This window comes from Coenobita brevimanus, chromosome 26, assembly GCF_032717465.1.
Source record: "Coenobita brevimanus isolate Jiangsu-jjx chromosome 26, ASM3271746v2, whole genome shotgun sequence".
NCBI lineage: Eukaryota > Metazoa > Arthropoda > Malacostraca > Decapoda > Coenobitidae > Coenobita > Coenobita brevimanus.
In genome coordinates, this window is record NC_136979.1 from 37,244,224 (window position 1) to 37,264,991 (window position 20,768).

Genomic DNA, 20,768 nt, shown 5'->3' on the forward strand with positions numbered 1-20,768 from the left:
GTGCATTAAAAACCGAAGATCTAATGAGACTGAAAAAAAAAAAATAACATGGAGAGAGCGATGTCTAGCTGAGCCTAGTCTTTAGGTGTTGAGAAACGTCGACATAAAGAAGGAGTCGGTAACAAATTTATACGCGATTAATCACTACCTACCTTTCTACTATGGATATTTTTTCGTTCATTCGATATATTAGATATGTTACATATGTACTGGAAGGCAAAATAACAAACACGTCATAGTTACATTCAGGTAAGGACCGAGATGGACACGGGACGGGAACTCCCAGCCCGGGATGGTGCGAGTTGGACTTGGTTGGTGGCAACTCAGTCTGTCGAACATGGCTGTGTGAGGTGAATGATGCTTGCGCTCATGGATTTATTCCTCATTTACCCGCTCAGGGAAGGCTAAATAATGTCGAGACTTGCGGATTATTTTGCCATCGTTGGATACGACCACACAAAAGACCGTAAGTGGGCAAAGTGAAGGTGTGAATGCGGGTGGTGGGAGTAGAGGGCAGGGCTTGCAAGGGATAGGAGTGGGACGGGTTGGTAGGTAGGTGGGAGGGAGTTGGGACCTGTCAACTGGCCCACACAGGGGTCAGGCTCCCCTCCCACACCGCCCACACTGCCACGCCCACCGCCCACAGTGAGAAGAATCAAGAAGTTAGGCGAGTGAGTGAAACAAAATCTCGAAACATAGAATGACCAGGGACTGGGCTGAGTGGGAGTGAACCTGCTTGCTAGGATAGGAAAACGGTGTTAAGGGGGTTGAGGTTGCCCTTGCCAAACAAACTTGACTGAACACCACAGACCACCCCAGCTGCTACCATCTTGTCATGTATATGTTCAGTATGGAGAAGGAAACTAGAACTAAGGAAAAAAAATCATCTAATACTACATGAGTTCGGCTGGTCAGATGTTACCCGGTATGTTTTTATATTTTAGAAAAAAAAAAAAAGCTTGGTACCACATAGCAAATGAGTTGAGAGAAGGGGAAATTTCTCCAAAGAAAGATGACCTGAGCCAGAGGTTATAAGGTCAAGGATGAAAGTTGTACCATCTGACTTGCCTCAGTATTTTCACTTTATACATTTAGTCAGCTGTTATTTTTTCTAATTTTTATTAAAGTGTCATACAGTTATTTCTCTTTAGGCAATTTCTTGCTTATTATCTTGACTGCTTGCTTTCTAACAGCTGAACAATATGATAAAACAAGTAGTCTTGAGTTAAGCTGCAGAAACTAGTATTACTGGGACATTAAAAGCAAAAAGATTAATTGAAACAACCTTAACCCCTAGGATACACAGTTCGATCGCCTGCACCAGCTAGAAAATCTACATGGAGCTAATTTTTCTACTCTTACCATACAGAAGTAAAAAGTGTTATGTCCAAGGTTTAGAGCCTGAATTTACACACCTTATGCCGCAAACCAGAGCATTCTAGAGTCTAGACCAACTGGTTACTGAGCTATAGCCTGTCAAAGATCGTCAAAAATTGACACTGGCAACCTTTGCATAATTATGGGAAGAGAGAAAAAAAATTGCATCAACATCAATTTTGATATTATAGAATGAAAGATCTTGATTTTGCACACCAGAAAATGTATATATCATTCTCGTATGTCAAATGTTTACCACGTAGCCACAGCAAGAAAGTAGCTGGAGGTGCTGGGAGTATGAAGGGGTAGAGTGGGAAAAATGAGAGGATGGTGGGGGGAGTGTGGCGTGGAAAAATCAGCTTTATAGAGTTGATAGGAGGAGCTGTGAGTCCAGTCACAAGCAAGGGAGGGGGAGAGGGAACAAAGGTATTGGGGTAGAGGAAGGTGATGAGAGGGCAGTGGGTGAATCTCCCCTCCTCCCACCATGGGTAGGGGCCTGGATCCTCCTCTTTCCCTACTCAGGACTTAGTTGTCATCGGTTTGCATTGATATACGTCACAATCGGGCCGAAGCTTAGTGTCAGCAGTTTTTTACCAAGGCTGCTTTATCGATCCTATTAGGCATCAAGCCAAATTCTGGAAAAGGATCGATTGATCCTATTATGGTTCTTCCAATTTATCCAGGTCGTTTGGGCGTTGTCCCTCACGGGACTTCCCCTACGTGCGATGTTGCCACAGTTTCTACTGGGCCAATTATCGGAATAGAGACAAGGGTTAACCCTCACTTCCAGCTCTCTTTCTCTCTCTCTCTCTCTCTGCATATAAAATCAACATATTATGGAGATTTATTTCTATAAAAAGTCTATACGGTTTTATGAATTATTAGAATTTAAAGAAAAGCCTCCTGACTGCGTATGTCTGTCTGTCTGTCTGTCTGTCTCTCTGCATATAAAATCTACAGTTTATGGTGATTTATTTCTATAAAAAGTCTATACGGTTTTACGAATTATTACGGTATAGTTTGTTCTGGTGACTTTTGTGTAATGCAGGCTTGATTGAAGGAAGAACAAATTCGTCTGACTGTTACTTCACTCACGTTGGTGGCCTTTGCTGTTCGAGCAACAGCTTTTGAGGGATCAGTTATTGGCCCCCTGTTTGCCTTCTCTTCTAAAACATACTTATTTACGCTGTAAATAAATTCTTTTTCTCGACTGTGGAGCAGACGAGGGCGAGTAGTAGGGGTAGGAGCTTATCTTTTAATGGCGGTCAGAGAGTGACCTGCGGATTGACACCTGACCTACCCTCACTGACTCACCTATAAGCGCGACAACGTTGGAAAGCAGCGTTGCCAAGTGTTGAGGTATTTATAAAAAGTCATTGTTATTATTAAAAACAATAGGCATTTTCCTACACTATATAGCCATATCAGAGAATTTTATATATATTTATACTGTAAAAAAAATTTCATTTAGAAGTAGTAAATAGCTGACATGAGACAGAGAGGTGTGTTTTGGTACAAATTCGGCAGCGTCACTCGAAGAGGAACTCCCATGAGGGACAACGCCTAAACGATCTGGATAAAATGGAAGGACCATAGTACTTTAGGGGTTAAACCCATTGACTGTTAGTTCTCTTTTAGCAAAAAAAAAAAAAAAAAAAAAAGGCTTGTAGCATACAGTAAATAAGGAAGGTAGTACTATAGCTACCCAAGTACCAGTATGTCCATAATAGTGATATTGTTGAAGGAAGTAGTACAATAATAGAAAACTATTATAAAGCTCAACCGCTAGCCTACAGTGCTCGTCAGAAGTATGGAGCGCCCTGCGTCCCTCCTGAGAAACAAACCTTTCAACATTGAAAAAACATATAAATAATGCATTTTATTTACCTTTAGTGCTTCGCAGGGTAGCCTTTACGTTTCTTCACGGACCTGAGACGTCTTGGAAGTGAAAGGGCGAGGCTCCTGAGGTGCTGGAGGGGTATTTTGTCCCAGGAGTCACGAATGGCGGCTTCCAGCTTAGGCAGAGAGCTCACGTCTTTCCCTTGGAGACTCTTCTTTACGAGGTACCAGAGTTTTTCAATCGGGTTGAGGTCTGGGCTATTTCCTGGCCAGTCTGTCATGAATGATACCTCGCAGTCACGAAGCCAATTGGTGACTGATTTGGCCTTGTGAGCAGGTGCACCGTCCTGCTGAAACACTCGTGCACCTGTTAGCTCGAAGGAGTCTGGTAAATGATCACACAGAAGCTCCAGGTAAACATCCTGATTCACTCTGAGGTTCTTGGGAAGTACAACAAGCTTCCCCAAACCCTTCCCTGAGAAACAACCCCATACCATGAGTGAATCAGGATGTTTAACTGTGCTTTCTACATACCGTGGGTCAAGTGGGTCACTACCTTTGCGTCGATACACACGTGCTCCTCTGTTACAGGTAACACTAAATGTTGCCTCATCAGACCACAACACTGACAACCATTGCTCCTCACCCCAGGTTAGATATTTATTAGCAAAGGCAAGCCTACGAATTCTCTGGCTCTTGGTGAGAAGAGGCTTTTTCACAGGCCTGTGACTTGTGTAACCAAGCTCATGCACCCTACGAGACACTGTTCTCACTGACACCATACCAAACACTTCCGGGTTGCTCTCCTTAATTTTCCTTGCACTCACACGAGGATTAAACTCCACTGCACGTTTTAAAACATTAACAGACCTTGAGGAAGTTTTCCTAGGCCTACCAGACCTCGGTTTCTTTGTGGGAACTGCACCACTGTTTTCCTCCCAAAACCGCGCACACCAACGACGCACTGTCGATCGTGCCACACCAACCAATTCACTAATTTCCTTTGTCTGGTGGCCTGCCTCCTTTAGAGCAATGATCTGGGATATGATTTCACTCGATAGTTCACGGGTAGGTGCCATAACAAAGTTTTGAAGGCCAAAACGCTGCGGGACACTCGGTAAAAAATGGCGCAATTTGAGAGGGACACTCGGCGGAGTTCCTCTCTCTCAGGCAGCCCGTGGGCGACTGAGGCAGGAACCAACCAGCGCGTCGGAAGGCCTCAGGCTACCGTGACGTCATGCTCGGAGCTCAAACTTGTGGCTCAATTCTTACCCCCCAAAATGGGTGATTCTTTTTGGGCCATAAGTATTGCGCGCCTGGCGGACAATGCTGAATACTTCTGACGGGTACTGTATATGCAACTAAGCGTAGGTTATCATTTTTCTCTAATAGTACTATACCTACAGTAAGTACAGTATGTCAGTAACAGTGGTTTTGTTGTAGGAAGCACAACAATAATGGAAAACTGTTATAAAGGTACTGTACAACCTGCTACGTGCAACCAGGCCTAGGTTACCATTTTTCCCCAAAATTAACGTACAGTGCTCGTCAGAAGTATGGGGCGCCCTGCGTCCCTCCTGAGAAACAAACCTTTCAACATTGAAAAAACATATAAATAATGCATTTTATTTACCTTTAGTGCTTCGTAGGGTAGCCTTTACGTTTCTTCACGGACCTGAGACATCTTGGAAATGAAAGGACGAGGCTCCTGAGGTGCTGGAGGGGTATTTTGTCCCAGGAGTCACGAATGGCGGCTTCCAGCTTAGGCAGAGAGCTCACGTCCTTCCCTTGGAGACTCTTCTTTACGAGGTACCAGAGGTTTTCAATCGGGTTGAGGTCTGGGCTATTTCCTGGCCAGTCTGTCATGAATGATACCTCGCAGTCACGAAGTCAATTGGTGACCGATTTGGCCTTGTGAGCAGGTGCACTGTCCTGCTGAAACACTCGTGCACCTGTTAGCTCGGAAGGAGTCTGGTAAATGATCACACAGAAGCTCCAGGTAAACATCCTGATTCACTCTGAGGTTCTTGGGAAGTACAACAAGCTTCCCCAAACCCTTCCCTGAGAAACAACCCCATACCATGAGTGAATCAGGATGTTTAACTGTGCTTTTTACATACCGTGGGTCAAGTGGGTCACTACCTTTGCATGCTCCTCTGTTACAGGTAACACTAAATGTTGCCTCATCAGACCACAACACTGACAACCATTGCTCCTCACCCCAATTTAGATATTTATTAGCAAAGGCAAGCCTACGAATTCTCTGGCTGCTAGAGAGAAGAGGCTTTTTCACAGGCCTGTGACTTGTGTAACCAAGCTCATGCACCCTACGAGACACTGTTCTCACTGACACCTCACCAAACACTTCCGGGTTGCTCTCCTTACTTTTCCTTGCACTCACACAAGGATTAAACTCCACTGCACGTTTTAAAACATTAACAGACCTTGGGGAAGTTTTCCTAGGCCTACCAGACCTCGGTTTCCTTGTGGGAACTTCGCCACTGTTTTCCTCCCAAAACCGCGCACACCAACGACGCACTGTCGATCGTGCCACACCAACCAATTCACTAATTTCCTTTGTGTGGTGGCCTGCCTCCTTTAGAGCAATGATCTGGGATATGATTTCACTCGATAGTTCACGGGTAGGTGCCATAACAAAGTTTTGAAGGCCAAAACACTGCGGGACACTCGGTAAAAAAATGGCGCAATTTGAGAGGGACACTCGGCGGAGTTCCTCTCTCTCAGGCAGCCCGTGGGCGACTGAGGCGGGAACCAACCAGCGCGTCAGAAGGCCTCAGGCTACCGTGACGTCATGCTCGGAGCTCAAACTTATGGCTCAATTCTTACCCTCAAAAATGGGTGATTCTTTTTGGGCCATAAGTATTGCGCGCCCGGCGGACAACGCTGAATACTTCTGACGAGCACTGTAAACACATTGCCCCAGCACAATGCACACACACACACACACACACACACACACACACACACACATATCGCTCGCTGGCTCAGTGGTAACTCTCTCGCCTAGCGTCTGCTAAAATGGGGGTTCGTGCCTTCCTCGGGATGCGAAAAGTTTCACCGACAAAGCGAGTGGTTACTGTCCCCCTTGAGCAAAGGGATGGGTGTGTGCATGTGTGGAGGTCAAGGCTTTGTCCTTAGATCTAGATTGGACTATCTGAGCTCTCACCTGTCTTCTGGGAGGACAAAAAGCTGATGATCACAACCATCATGTGATCTTAACCGACCCGGTGAATTACACACACACACACACACACACACACACACACACACACACACATGAGCCAATTAGATTACAACCAACTGGAATGGTTATGCTCAGCCCGAGTTTAGAGTGATGTCACACAGCTCTGCATAAAACTGTATGGTAACACTTTTTAACTGCATTTGTGAAGGGACACACATTTTCACCTCTTGCCCTAGGTTAATCATTATTGTGCTTCGAATTGATACATTAACTACCGTACAGGTTCACTGGAGCTATATATGGTGGTACCTAGTATATATATATTCATTCATTCATTGCCAGACGCCATGTATCCCAAACGGGGTGGCCAAGGGCTTAGAGTTAATTGTTTTACAGGGAGGGGCACTAATCCTCCACCAACCCCACTTGACACGTAGGGAGAACGTTATATATATATAACCTGTACAGTATATATATATATATATATATATATATATATATATATATACAGTATATATATATCCTGTACAGTATGTATGTGTATATATATATATATATATATATATATATATATACAGTAAAACCTCCTTATAATGGACCATTTGGGGCCCAAGCCATTCCAGAAAAAGCAAAATTCTGATAAAAACAACATCCGGACATCCCCCTGCTAATCCGGACTTTTTCCGATATATCGGACAGTCCTGATCGCACCAACGGTTTTTAAACTGTTTTCACTGCCATTGCAGTACTGTAATGTACCTACATTATTATACATTCATTATAATAATCAAATGGTATAATATATGGTATACACTGTAGTAATACTGTACTGTACACTGATGAACTAGTCTTATATTGAGCTTTCTTATTGTGGTGAACATAGCTGGTCAGACAGTCCAGACTGCTTCTGGCTTTATCGGACTTTTTCCGATAAACTGTATATAGCTATATAAATATATATATACAGTATATATATATATATATATATATATATATATACTGTATATATCAGCCGTGAGTGACACCTCACTGGCTCTGTCTGGAAACCTAAGAATTGTGCGACATGGACCTGGCAAGTCCGAGATCGCTTCTTCTCCCAAACTGTGACACAACTCTTAACGGGGGATCACTTGGCTCGTGGGTCGATGAAGACCACAGCGAACTGCGAATCGGTATGTGATATGCATTTTCAGATACATCGACAAGTTGAATGCACATTGCGGTGGCTTGCCTCATAGGGTAGCCGCCACTCCTGAATGAGGGTCATACAAGGCCTCTAACAACACGAATATGTCCAAATCATACGTGCTCCCTACGTTCCAAATGGGTTGGTGGAGGATTTGTACCCCTCCCTGTAAAATCAGATAACTCAGAGTTCATGGAAGAGGGATAGGTGGACTTTATTACTCAACCGCCGGTGACAACAGGATTCTCCTGCTCGTCCTTCCTCTAAGCCATGTATCCATGTACTGTACAATGCTGGGTGGTTTACATCTATCGATACCATACATGCTCCCTACGTATTAAGTGGGGTTGGTGGAGGATTAGTGCTCCTCCCTGTAAAACAATTGACTCTAAGCCTTGGCCACCCCGCTTCTGTGATACATGGTGTCTGGCAATGAATGAAAAAATATATATATATATATATATATATATATATATATATATATATATATATATATATATATATATATATATATATATATACCGTACAGTATATATATATACCGGTATATATATATATATATAGATAGATAGATAGATAGATATAGATATACCGGTACAGTATATAGGGTATATATATACTGTATAGGCTATACCTGAGATTTTTGTAGTATGGCTCATCTGCTTGCAACACCCTCCTCCCTGGCATGATTAATTAACTTATACCCAGTCACATTCAGTGACCTCATCCCAGGTCCTTTTTTCAGTCTACCTTTTACAACCCTACCTCCAGTGTACACTCTTCTCACTTGCTGCATCTAGTTGCCATCCTCCATCCTCTCCATCTCAGTCTACCCCTCCGCATCACAACACCAATACTGTATACTCCAGTCCCATCCTTCCTCTCAACTCCTCATATGTAAACCTAGTCCCCCCAAGGCCTCTCATCCAAGTATGCACTACACATACATTTAATCATTGTCAGTTCAGTATGTTTGAGCCTAAGAATATCCTCTTCCTTTACTGCCTAGGACTCACTGCCATACAGCATTAAACTCCTGACACATGCCATACTGTACCAGGTAATTAAAGAGTTCAGGTAACTTAGAGATGTTTCCCAGAGGGGGTGGGGGGTTCCAGAGAGAATGCAAGAAATCGGAGATGAAGAGAAGGAAGATAGCCTGCCGGATACTGTAGTTGCAGTCTGAAATTTGAAGCAAATCACGAAAAAAGAAAAAGTTGGAAATTGGAAAGCTGCAGCAGATGTGGCTTTGGCTACCGTACTGTGATTATAGCTAATAAAGTAATGAATATAGGTGCATTAGCTATGGTTTTTAATCATGATATCATGTCCCATGCATCATAATGCAGCCTATTGTGATGATTTAATCACCAGTGTGCTTAAGATCATTTTAATTGAAAATTTCAGATTTGTTTTGTCAGGTGATAGCTACATGCTGTAGCAACACAACAGGCATCCCCACAGAAGGCTTTGTCATTGTCAGTGATTGAAGCCATCTGGGGATTAGTAGACATCTAAATATGATTGTACTTATGTCATTCATAACCAGTTTTATATTTGTGATTAGATTAACTCTCATCAAATGTGTACATTAATACTGTACAGTACCTACCTTACTGTTTACACACAGCCTACCATACTTATCATGCCATACAGTGCATGAGCATTTTGGCGTATAAATAGGTCTATTAGCCTATAGCTGTCAGTACTGGATTCAGTACTGTATTACATAACAAAGCTGAATTAACTAATAGAAGATGCTTAGGTTATGGTAATGTAGGGCACCATAATTAATATTATAGACACAAGGCCAGTCATAGTGTGGCTCATTATTGAAGAAGAAATAGCAAGAGGTGTAACAGTTTAGAGGAAAAACTCTAAATAAGTCCTCTCTCTCCATATGGTGTTTTCCCTCTGTAGTAGTTACTGTATGTCATCATCATGGTCATCATAATACTAAAATGTTTGGGTGGGTAGCATCTATGTACAAGAGAGCACAGTCAGTCACCATCCTTAACATGCAGCCTGCATAACCTAAGGCAAAGCTACTGTTTGCCTTGCTAGTATTCATTGTAGTCTGTCTCTTGTCCTCATCAACTTTGTGATCATCTTAGGGGACTGACCTTGAACTGGAACTGCTGTGACCAGGCAGTTATTGTCCTGGTCACATTCCATATAGCCTACAGCTGTTCTTCTTCTTGTTCATGCTGTTGTTGTTGTTGTCTTAGCCCCAGGCTCATCTGGATGTGAATATATAGGGTAGCAGTGAGATACAGGATATTGTTCCCTCATAGCATTTGTGATTTCCTCAGCTTCAGTAATATTGTCTTAATTGTCTGAAAACAAACCATATCCCAGTTTTCAAACAATATCCCTCTTCTTACATTTGTCCAGGTGCTGGAGAGAGATACTGTACCTTTAAGTGATGGCACCACTGTGACTGGGCAGTGAAGCTTCCCAGGTATACAAATGTTCTCCTGTCCTATTCCTGTCCCCTGACAAGAGGATGGTGGACTGCAGAAGTGGGACAGCTTTAGCCTGCAGTCCACTGGCTTGATTCAAGTTCAGATGACCCTAGAGTTGCAACTACAGTTCAGTACTACATTTGTCTGTCTAAACATTGCACTCTTACTACCGGTACTCATGGTGTTTAGGATGTTGCCAAGATCATCCTTTGTCATTTTCAGCTCTGTGTAGCCTACTTCCCCTTTGGTTCCGGTTCTGCATTTGGGAGTCAGGTACAACCCTTTACTACCACCTGAGAAATAATGAAGAACTACATCAGTGCTCAACCACTGCCTAGCATTCCAGTACTGTACTTTCATTAACCCTTTTTAACTGAAGTATATTATTTTAGAAAATTTTTATTCATTTATTGATTTATTTTTTACACCTGCTTCCTACAGACAGCTTTTTTTTTTTAGTTGGGGGGAATTTTAAAACTGAGAGGATTAATGAAGTCTGTACAGGCTCAGACCCCCTCCATGTCAAGAGGTTCTTCTAATCTGGGTCAGTTTGCTGATGGTAGCAAGACTTTTCAAAATACATCACTGAAGGGATTTAGTGCACTGTTTGCTGAAAATGGCTTCTAAAATATAATTTTGAGATCATCATCATCATCATCATCATCATCATCATCATCATCCAGACCTCCTCTCTCACCTTAGGGCAAGGTGAGGATTAGCAATGTCCAGACAGCCCAGATTTGCCCAGTCCAATGGGCCATGCTTCCATTCACTTATCATTCAAGCCCCCGGAATCCTGGCTCTATCAGATACGCCAAAAACATTCACCATGTTCTGTAGCTTCATGTAAACGTATCTTATAAACATCCTAGAAAAAAAAAAATCCATAAACAAGTTTCACATAGCTAGTCTGTGCATGGTGTACTTACCCTGCTGAGGGAAACACTGTACCAGTAGCTGCAGTAATTGATGTAGGATACTCTAGCTCTGTTGTATTGTGGTAGTAATAATTGCAACTGTGGGCCCATCTGAACATGAATCCATGTCATGAGACTATAAAGACAGTGATGTTTGGACTCTAAACTAGTCATATACTGCACTGGAATTGTATCTAGGTCTTGCACAACTGTAGGCTAGCTGTGTTTAGTAACCCCTTCAATCCAGTGATGTATTTTTTGTTTTATACCTACCTCCATGGTGCCTAAGAGGTTAGCATTGATGGCTGTAAAGCTGCCCGCCCATTAGCACCAGGGTTCGAATCTTGATGCGGGCAGCTGGTGTCACTTGACACAGGTGCTCATTCACCTTTTGTGAGTTATTAGGTAAAATGAGTACCTAGGGTAGCATCTAGACAAGGTAGTTGTGGTAACCTGGATCATGCAATGGCCATGTATCCCAGGATGTTTGGTGAATAACCTGCCACAGGCTCAAAGGCCAATGTTACGGAGATGAGCACTGTGGCAAAGCATTGCCCCATCCTTTACCTGTGCCTTTAAACTGTACCTACGGTACACGTAACCATCATGGCACCTTACAATAACTTTTACAATTGAATAAGCTGTAGCCTTTATTAACTCCATCACTGCAAGAGGTCTTCACTGTTCAGTAACTAAGTCATCTGTTCAGTAGCCACACTAAATAAATAATTAAAAAAAAAAATCCTCTAGCTGTTGTTATTGTTGTTCATCTTTGGTCTGTCTGACTAGGCATTTCTTTCGACCACAGGTCAGTAACTGTTTTTGTGGGACCATCTTACATTTACAGTTCAATACATACCATATATACACTGTGTAGGCATCCAATGCTTCCTCGTGGTCGACAGTGCCTCACCAGAATTGGACCAGGGTTAGTCCTTCCCATGGTGAGGTGCATGGGTACGATAGCCTATATAAGCTTCCAGGCAGATGCCGCAGAGTGCACATTGCCACCACGTGTGCACTCCCCTTCAGCTCCACACCTTTAGGTTGAAAGGGTTACAGATTCTCACATTTGTGTAGGATGGAGAAGTAGCACATATGATGGGTTCGAAGTCCTGGTTGTGAAAATAGCTGAAAATCTGAATATGATACAGTAGTTGTTCTAGTTTATAAACCCAAAGATGCAAATGGAAAGAAGTCACTTAATTAGCCTACATGTGATTCGTGAATATGCTGGCATCCACAGGAAAAAAAGAAACTTGAAATATCCGAAATACTTTCATGCAGGCCTATTCACATCTTCAGAGCAAACTCACAGATACTTAGCCTACCAGCATGAATGTAAAATTGAGAGGACAAAAATTCAAATGCCTGTATGCAGTGAGAAAAAACCAGATCATACCCATAGTGTAACCCTGAAATAAAAAAATCTCATTCACCACATTACGGAAGTGCGACCGTGAAGTAAAAAATCCTTTTCATTCACCACATGGCAGTCACTGAAACTGTCAAAGGGAGTGTAACGAAATGGGAATCTTGCGTAAAGGAAAGGGTATGGACTAGCATGTTGGATGGTGGAGGTGGGGTAGGAAAATATAGCTACCCTGTGAGTGTGAGTATTGTTGGATTAGTGGTTAAGGTGCAGTGAAGGTTTATTTCAGAATATCCCTCAAGAATGAGAGTGTTGTGGTTAAAGAAATGAGTAGGTAACGAAGAATAAAAATTATGAGGTAGAATCATGATGGGAAGTGGGAATGGGCCGTGAGAGTGTACAGTACGGTACTCTGTAAAATTCAGTACCATAGGATTAATGGTTTCAGTGCATTGAAGGAATGTGTGATGAAATCCTGAAGGATGGGAGAGAGAACTAGAATGGATATGGAAGACATAGCTACAAGATTGGCCTGGGAGGAAGGTAGAGTCCTGGAGGATTGAACGTCAGATATATATAATTATTCTCCTGTACAAAGGAAATGGGGAAAAAGTAGTGTGTGGTAATCATAGGGGCATTTGTCTTCTTAGTGTAATAAGAAAAGTAGCTCTATGGTAGGATACTTATCAACAGTTAGGGAAATAACAGAGGAGTTAGTTGGAGAAGAACAGGGAGGTTTCAGGAATAGAACAGGTTGTGTAGCTTATGTTGAGGTGTTTAGTGGAAAAGTTTGTAGAAAAGTGAATGAAGTTGTAGACCTATGCTGCCTTTATAGATTTGGAGAAAGCTTATGATAGAGTGGATAAACGAGGAATAAGGAAAATGATAAAAATATACCCAGTATGGAGTAACTGGGAAGCTGTTGAATGCCATGAAGAGTATGTTTGAGGGTGCTAGAGCTGCAATGCATGTGGATGGTGAACTGAATGAATTTTTCAGTCTGAATGTTGGATTGAAACAAGGATGTGTCATGTCTCCATTTTTGCTCAGTAAGGATAAAGTTCATGTCTCCATGGTTGTTCAGTTTGTATATGGATGGAGTTATAAAACAGATGCAAGATAGGACAGTGGATGTTGAAGCGTCCCTAATGAGAGAGGTCAGCATTTGGAAACTTCGTGTTCTGTTGTTTGGAGATCATACTGGTACTGTATTGTTAAGTGATGACAAAGGGAAACTGCAAGGATTGGTGAATGAGTCTGGGAGAGTATGTAAGAAACTGAGTCCAAAGGTGAATGTAGAGAAGAGTAAAGTTGTGGTCTTCTGGGGAAAGGAAATCACCAAATGCATAGTGAGGAAATGGAAAATGTGAGTGCATTTAAGTACTTGAGTAGTGTGATGAGTAAGGACGTATGTTTGGAGGATGAAGTGCTTGAAAGGGTACAGAAGGGAAGAAAGGTTGTTGGTTCACCGAAAGCAGTGATAAGAAATAGGGAAGTGAACATGAAAGTAAAAAAGTTGCACATGACAATATTGTGATCCCCCCCTCTAACATACGGAAGTGAAGCTTGGACCTTGTTGGAAGGGCACAAGGCAAGAGTTAGAGAAGTGGAAATGAGTTATTTGAGAGGAGCATGTGGGGTTACATGGAGAGAGAGACTGACAGTGAGGAAGTGTAGGAGCATTGTGGTATGGATGTGAATGTGATAGAAGTGTTAGGAGAATTGCATTGAGATGGTTTGGCCATTTGGAGAGGATGGAATGTGATAGATTAAGGGAGTGTATGTGAGTGAGGTGAAAGGGGGTAGAGGGAAAGGGAAACTGAGGATGAGATGTACGGTAGGGATGGAGTAGAGAGGTGTACAAGAGGGGAGTGTAAGTTCAGGGAGGTGAGCAAAATGGCAGGGAACAAGGCAACATGGAGGTGATTTGTTTGTGGCCACCCTTTATGGGATTAACCCTTCATGGGCAAATGGGGTCCCTGGGTACCCCAGAATGTTTTTAAAATGTTGCCATTAAGCCATTTTTTTCTTTCACAGCCTGGCCTCTCATGACTTTTATTGTAGATGGTTATTTTATATCCTCATAAAATTTGAGTCAAAAATCTCGCACAATTAAGGAGTAACATTGCAATAAATGTCAGTGGGGTCTGCCAGAACCCCACCTAGCCTTTCGTGTGACTAATTTTTTTTATATATGGTATTTTTTTTCAGATATTTCAGATTATGAACATTAGGACAATGTCAGTACCAGTAGCAAAGTTTTATGTCTCAATGGTGGTGGCAGAAGGTGACCAAGAAGAAGAAAATTATTCAGATGATGATTTATCTGTACCCGACACTGATGATTATGATGTGCTTGAACGATCGGACAGTGAAATTAGTGTGTGTAGTATTGAGTCTCCTGTGAGTGCTGATGATAATTCTGAAAATGCAAGTGGTGGTAGTAATACAGAAGATGCTCATCAAGAGGATAAAACAAGAATTTGTTGTACCAAATTTGAACATTATGGGGATTGTTTTATTTTATGATCATGCTAATTTACTTTACACATGAACTTGTTATTATTTTGAGAACCTGTTCCAAGAATACTGACAATCAGACATTCAAATATGTGTAGAATCAGTACTTCCACGCTCAAACTTTAATAAAATTGTGATAAAATGAAAATTTTTTGTTAAAAAAAAAAAAAAAAAAAAAAAAAAAGGGGGGGGGGGGGCACTTGGTGGGTTGGTTCCACATGCCGTGTCCTGGGCAACATATGTACAAAGTTTAGTAGATATAACTTTATGAATATGGCAGAAATACACCATTAAGGTTTGGGGTCTGCCGGGACCCCATCGGCCTTCCGTGTAACTTGGTAACCCCTTGCCCACAAAGGGTTAAGGTGTCTGGCAGTAGATAGATAGCAGTGAAAAATTTATTTCAAAGTTTTCCAAGTAGAGGCCAAGCTTTTGTTGCTCGAATGTGCTTGGCATCTTGTGACTTACCGGTAAGCAGAAATTGGACATGGATGCAATGGTTGAACCAAGTAACTTTACTGAGTTTAAGGCAACAAATTACAAACTTTACAAGAGAAAAATACCCTTGATTTAATTTTTTTTTCAGTCATTTACATTTGTGATGAGAACTTAATTCATAATATCACATTAGATTTTGCCTATTTACCTTAGATAACAGGCTGATTGAAGTTTCATTTAATCTGCATTAGCACTGCAGTGCCTTCAGAACAAGGACACTAAAAGGAATCTTCAGGAAGCACATCTTTAACAGCAGTAGCAGCTGCATCTTGGGTGACAGAAATAGACATCTAATAGGTGTAGACTAGAACTCATTATTGCTTGATGACATCACCCATGGCAGAAAATGGACAAAAGATAATTGAGTTAGTTGAAAGTATCTGTAAAATGAAAGAAAGGCATTCAGGAGCTGAATGGTAATTGCCTGCCAAAATATGCTGTTGGCCAAGTTACAAGGCCCCTTACACTCCCCCCCTGGGGGTGGGGGTCAGTGCCCTCCCCCCACTCCTGAGAGGGTCAAGGGTGGGGACAGCACCCTCACGGAGGGAGCTAGGGGGCAGGACTCCCCCAGGGGGGGTGAAGATTGGGCCATATCTTTATATGGTACAGTATCCTAAAGGTTTCATGTTGATAGCTCAACCTGTTCATGACATAGCCTACCAGAACTGTAGTAGTTCTGAAGGCAGGTTCTAAAATCTAGTTGACCTTTGGCAGCCATTTTGCTGACCTCGACCTTGACCCAGAGTCCCCATTTTTTAACTTCAAAGATTTTGGCCATATCTTGATACCTTGAAGGTTTCATGTTGATAGCTCAAGCCGTTCATGAGATACCGGTATGATGGTGCTAAAGACGGGTGATAAAACCTAGTTGACCTTCGGCAGCCATATTGCTGACCTTGATCCTGAGTCCCCATTTTTTAACTCGTCCAAGATTTTGGCCATATCTTGATACCCTGAAGGTTTTATGTTGATAGCTGAAGCTGTTCAGGAGATATAATGGGAACACACACACACACACACACACACACACACACACACACACACACACACACACACACACACAGAGGCGGGCATTAACATTATCGCTCTGCCTTGGTAAAGGTGGTCGATAGAAAACACATCCCCAATATGAAGAGAGGAGTGTAAGTAAGTATGAATGAGATTTACAGGAAGATACACACATGGGAAATTGTTCTATTCACTGAATTAGTCCAGGTATCTTTAGCAGACAGAAAACAAAAATACAGGTAGTTACCCTATCAGTAAGAGCAATTGACTGAATATCCTGTGCAAACCTAGAATATTTTCATCATCATCAGCTGGACCTCCTTTCCTACCCTAGGGTGGGGTGAGGATTAGCCAAAGTGTGCCCAATTCCATGGGCCATACGTCCATTCACTCACCATTCAGGCCCACAAAATCTTGGCCCCCATCTGATAGGCTAAAAAAAATTCACCACGTTCTGTAACTTCATGTATACCTATCTGATAGTGCCAGTCTGAACACTGTCATGTTAAAATGGGGTGCCAGATCCCTGATCATCCGCTTCTTCGTATATAATTCATTCATCTGGTATGATCTCTTATTAGTACTATAGCCTCAACAACTTCCATACCCCCCTTCCTCACACACACATCCACCACATCCCTCCACCTTCTTGGTCTACCTCGCCTCCCCCCTTCTTCAAATTCGCACAGATAAGGGTATACCTTTTTCACCACTCTGTTGTCATCCATTCTCCCCACATAACCATACCTTCTCAGTACACTTTCTTCATTTCTGGTGTCCACAGACTTCCTCACTCCACATCTTTCACATACCACATTATTCCGTATTCTGTCCACTGTTAGTAGCCTACTCCACTTACAATCCTCAGCAGTCCCATCTCCACTGCTTTTACTTTTGACTTTTCATTTTCATGCCACACCCTAGTCTCACACCTGTATGTTAAAGTTGACACTAACACTCCTTCATGTAAGCCTTGTGCAGCTGCAGCACTCATGCCTCTGTTTCTTATCAAGGCCTTCATTGCACCAGCAACTTTTCTTCTTTGTGTCACTCTACTTCCCACTTCTTTTGCACATTTTACTCGCTTTTCTATCACTGTACTCAGGTATTTGAACTCTCTCATCAATTCCAGTCTCTCTACATTCACTGTAACATCACACTGGGAGTCACTTTCTCTCTCAATAACCATCACTATACTCTTTTGTACATTTACACTCAAGGCATGACACTCATGGACATCAACAAAACTCTGCACCATAAATGCGGCACGCGACTCTGAGGTTGTCATTATTGTGCCCTGGGAACCTATCCCGCAACAGTGCGTCCGATTTCGTGTATAACGTGAGATGCATGTTATTCGTGTGTAATTTGTTCGTGTATGATAATATTCATGTATAATATATTCGTGTATAATAGTATGATTCATGTATAATATGATACGAAATCAGACGCACTTTTGACTTGTAGAGTTGCCAAAGTACGATAATGAGAGCCTCAGAGCTTTATGCCATGACTACTGTTTAGTCTCTCAAGCTCTTGTCTGGTGTTTGCAATCAGCTCAGCATCATCAGCATACCGGTACATCAGATGTGAGATATTCCATCCATCACCGTTCATTACCAACGCCATTCCTCTCTGTATTACTCATGTTTTTAATTCTCTCATACCCCATCCATATGTATACTGTATTGAACAACCACGGGGACATCACACAACCTTGTTGCATGCCCATGTTGATCGTGAATCATTCATTTAGATGCCTATTTACCCTTACACTGTGCCTCACTACTATCATAAAAACTCTTAATGGCACCTAGCAGCTTACCATCTACACCAAACATGTGTAGAATCTTCCACAGTCCTTCTCTGTCTACTTTGTTGTATGCTTTTTCCAGATCCATAAATGCCATAAACACCTTATAATCCTTCTCACAAGCCTTCTCCACTATCTCTCTCACTGTAAGTAATTGATCCACACACACTTTACCACTCCTAAAGCCACCCTGTTCATCACTTATTAGGATTTCTGATATTTGCCTTACTTTCTTTATAATAATTCTTCAGTATTCTTTCCATACAACACTCAGTAGTCCCATGCCACGATAATTCTTGCGCTCACTTTGCTCACCTTTATTTTTGCACAGGGGTAAAATCACTGCCTATTTCCACTCTGCTCTCAGTTTCACTCATTCATGCCTGCTTACATATCTCTAACAAGTGCTTCATTCTGCTCTCTCCGCTACACTTAATCATCTTTGCATACACCTTATCAACCCCAGCTGGCTTCCCATTTTTCAGTCACTTCAGAGCGTTCTTCTTCTGTGCGTGTGTCACGTTTCCTGGCACAGCCTCCTTTTTCTTTACACCCCCAAAACCAATCATGTTAACAGTCGCTTTGCTTTCTCCATTCCCATTCATGAGACTTTCAAAATATTTTTCCCATCTGGTCCATACGTCATTCCCATGGGTTAATAATCTACCACTTACATCCATCACACTTTCACATTTCTTTCCACTGTCACTTCTACATTTCTGCACCTCTTTCCAGAATAACTTTCCATTTTCAGAGTAATTTGCATTCATTTTTCTTCCTAGATCACCATTTACCTCCTCCTTTTTCTTTTTCATTAGTCTCTTTATGTGGTTCTTGCTCTCAACATATTCAGTTCTTATTTCAACTGAACCCCTGTCCTGTATCTACGCTAGCCACTTCTTCCTCTTATCACTTACATAAATCAAGAGACAAATCAGGATCCACCCTGGTTCTTTGCTGGGTATGGTATCTACCGGTATGAAAAAATCTAAAAGATCATACGTACACAGGGATGTGGTTTCGGTACGGTACTTTAAAGTTCTGGAATTGTAAATTATTGAACTACTGTATGTTTATTATACATTAGAAGCAACAAGGGCATGATGGTAGTGTATTTAAGTCTGCATTTGTTGAGTTTGGTTAAACCTGAGTTTGGGGGTTTCATTAAGTGGGCTTTGGTTTTATGTCATATCATATATAGGGTCCGAGGCGCTTTATTCGCTTTTTTAGTTAGTTCTTTTTACGAGGTGGGGCACTAACCCACCACCAACCCTTTTAGTCGCCTCGTACGACAAGCAGGGATACTGGGGGAGTATTCTTGAAACCCCCCTACCCCCAGGGGGTGAGTCTATAAATTAAATATTGCGAGGATTCGAACCAGCGCTTGCAACTGCCTGAGTACAGCAGCTTACCAAGCGAGGTGAGTATGGAAGTTAAGAAGTCTCTGCATGATGGCATTGTGATCCCTACCCTGACGTATGGAAGCGAGGCGTGGACCTTGCAAGAGGGGAACAAGTCAAGAGTGAGAGCAGTGGAAATGAGTTACTTGAGAGGAGCATGTGGAGTGACGTGGAGGGACAGGTTGACGAATGAAGAAGTGAAGGAACGTTGTGGGGGAGATGTGGATGTGGTTGAGAAGATTAGGAGAAATACACTGAGGTGGTTTGGACATGTGGAGAGAATGGAGAATGAAAGACTGACTAAGAGGGTGTATGTAGGTGAGGTGGAGGGAAGGAGAGGGAGGGGTAGACCAAGGATGAGGTGGAGGGATGGAGTTGAGAGGTATATGAGGGAGGGGGGGGGTGAGTTGGGGGGAGGGTAGTCAAATGGTGGGTGACAGAGTGACTTGGAGGCATTTTGTCTGCGGCCACCCTTTGCGGAATTAGGGCGTCGGGCTATAGATAGATAGATAGATATATAGGGTAAGGTCGCCAGTTGGGATGCGGGTTTCCTGTTGGGACGCATGAAAGCACAGTCTCGATAAAAAAAACTTCTCCTACAAAAGCGAGTGAAGTTAAAACAGTGATCATGGTGTCAAAATGAAGGTTAACCATTTAGCTATGTTATAACAAAAGGGCAACATTTTATTTGTTTTAATAATTACACCAGGTAAAAAAAAAGCATAACTTTGAAAGAAAATGGCAGCTTCCTTAGGGATAAGCTATGAGGAGCACCTTTTGGGGGGACCCAAACTGAAAAGTCCGCGGTTAATGTCTATACGTTTTCTTTTTGTAGGTGGATGGCAGGAAGGCTGAACCTCAGAGTAGACTGCAGAAAACTGAAGAAAACGTATTTATATATCCGGGAGGGGGGTGCGTCCCTTTAGGCTTGGAAATCGGCCGGAGATCTTATTTGGACGCAGTTTATTGACCTATGGCCTACAGAGGCGCAACCCACATGTACTGATAATCTGACCCTTGCTCTATGTGGTGGGAGTAAAAGGGTGAGTTTCCTTTGAACAGATGTGGAGCTATGTCCATGTGAAATATAGCTATGCCTTCTCCAATAAGGATGCACTGCAACTCCCCTTTCATACGCGCGTCTCATCAGGAGTTGCGCAGTGCGTCC

At 42.4% G+C, this 20,768-nt stretch overlaps 1 protein-coding gene and 1 non-coding gene across 2 annotated transcripts in view; both read left to right on the plus strand.

The window, feature by feature from the left end:
• Window positions 1-350: 350 nt before the first annotated feature.
• Window positions 351-20,768, plus strand: part of Sbf (SET domain binding factor) — a 219,984-nt gene continuing 199,566 nt past the window's right edge. The window contains exon 1 of the mRNA XM_080268179.1: window positions 351-466. Within this exon, the coding sequence (XP_080124305.1) occupies window positions 412-466 (55 nt within the window). The 5' untranslated portion in view covers window positions 351-411. The remainder of the gene's footprint in view (window positions 467-20,768) is intronic.
• LOC145394287 (5.8S ribosomal RNA) lies at window positions 7,532-7,687 on the plus strand. The gene has a single exon (XR_013896360.1). It is a non-coding gene; the product is annotated as a 5.8S ribosomal RNA (ribosomal RNA).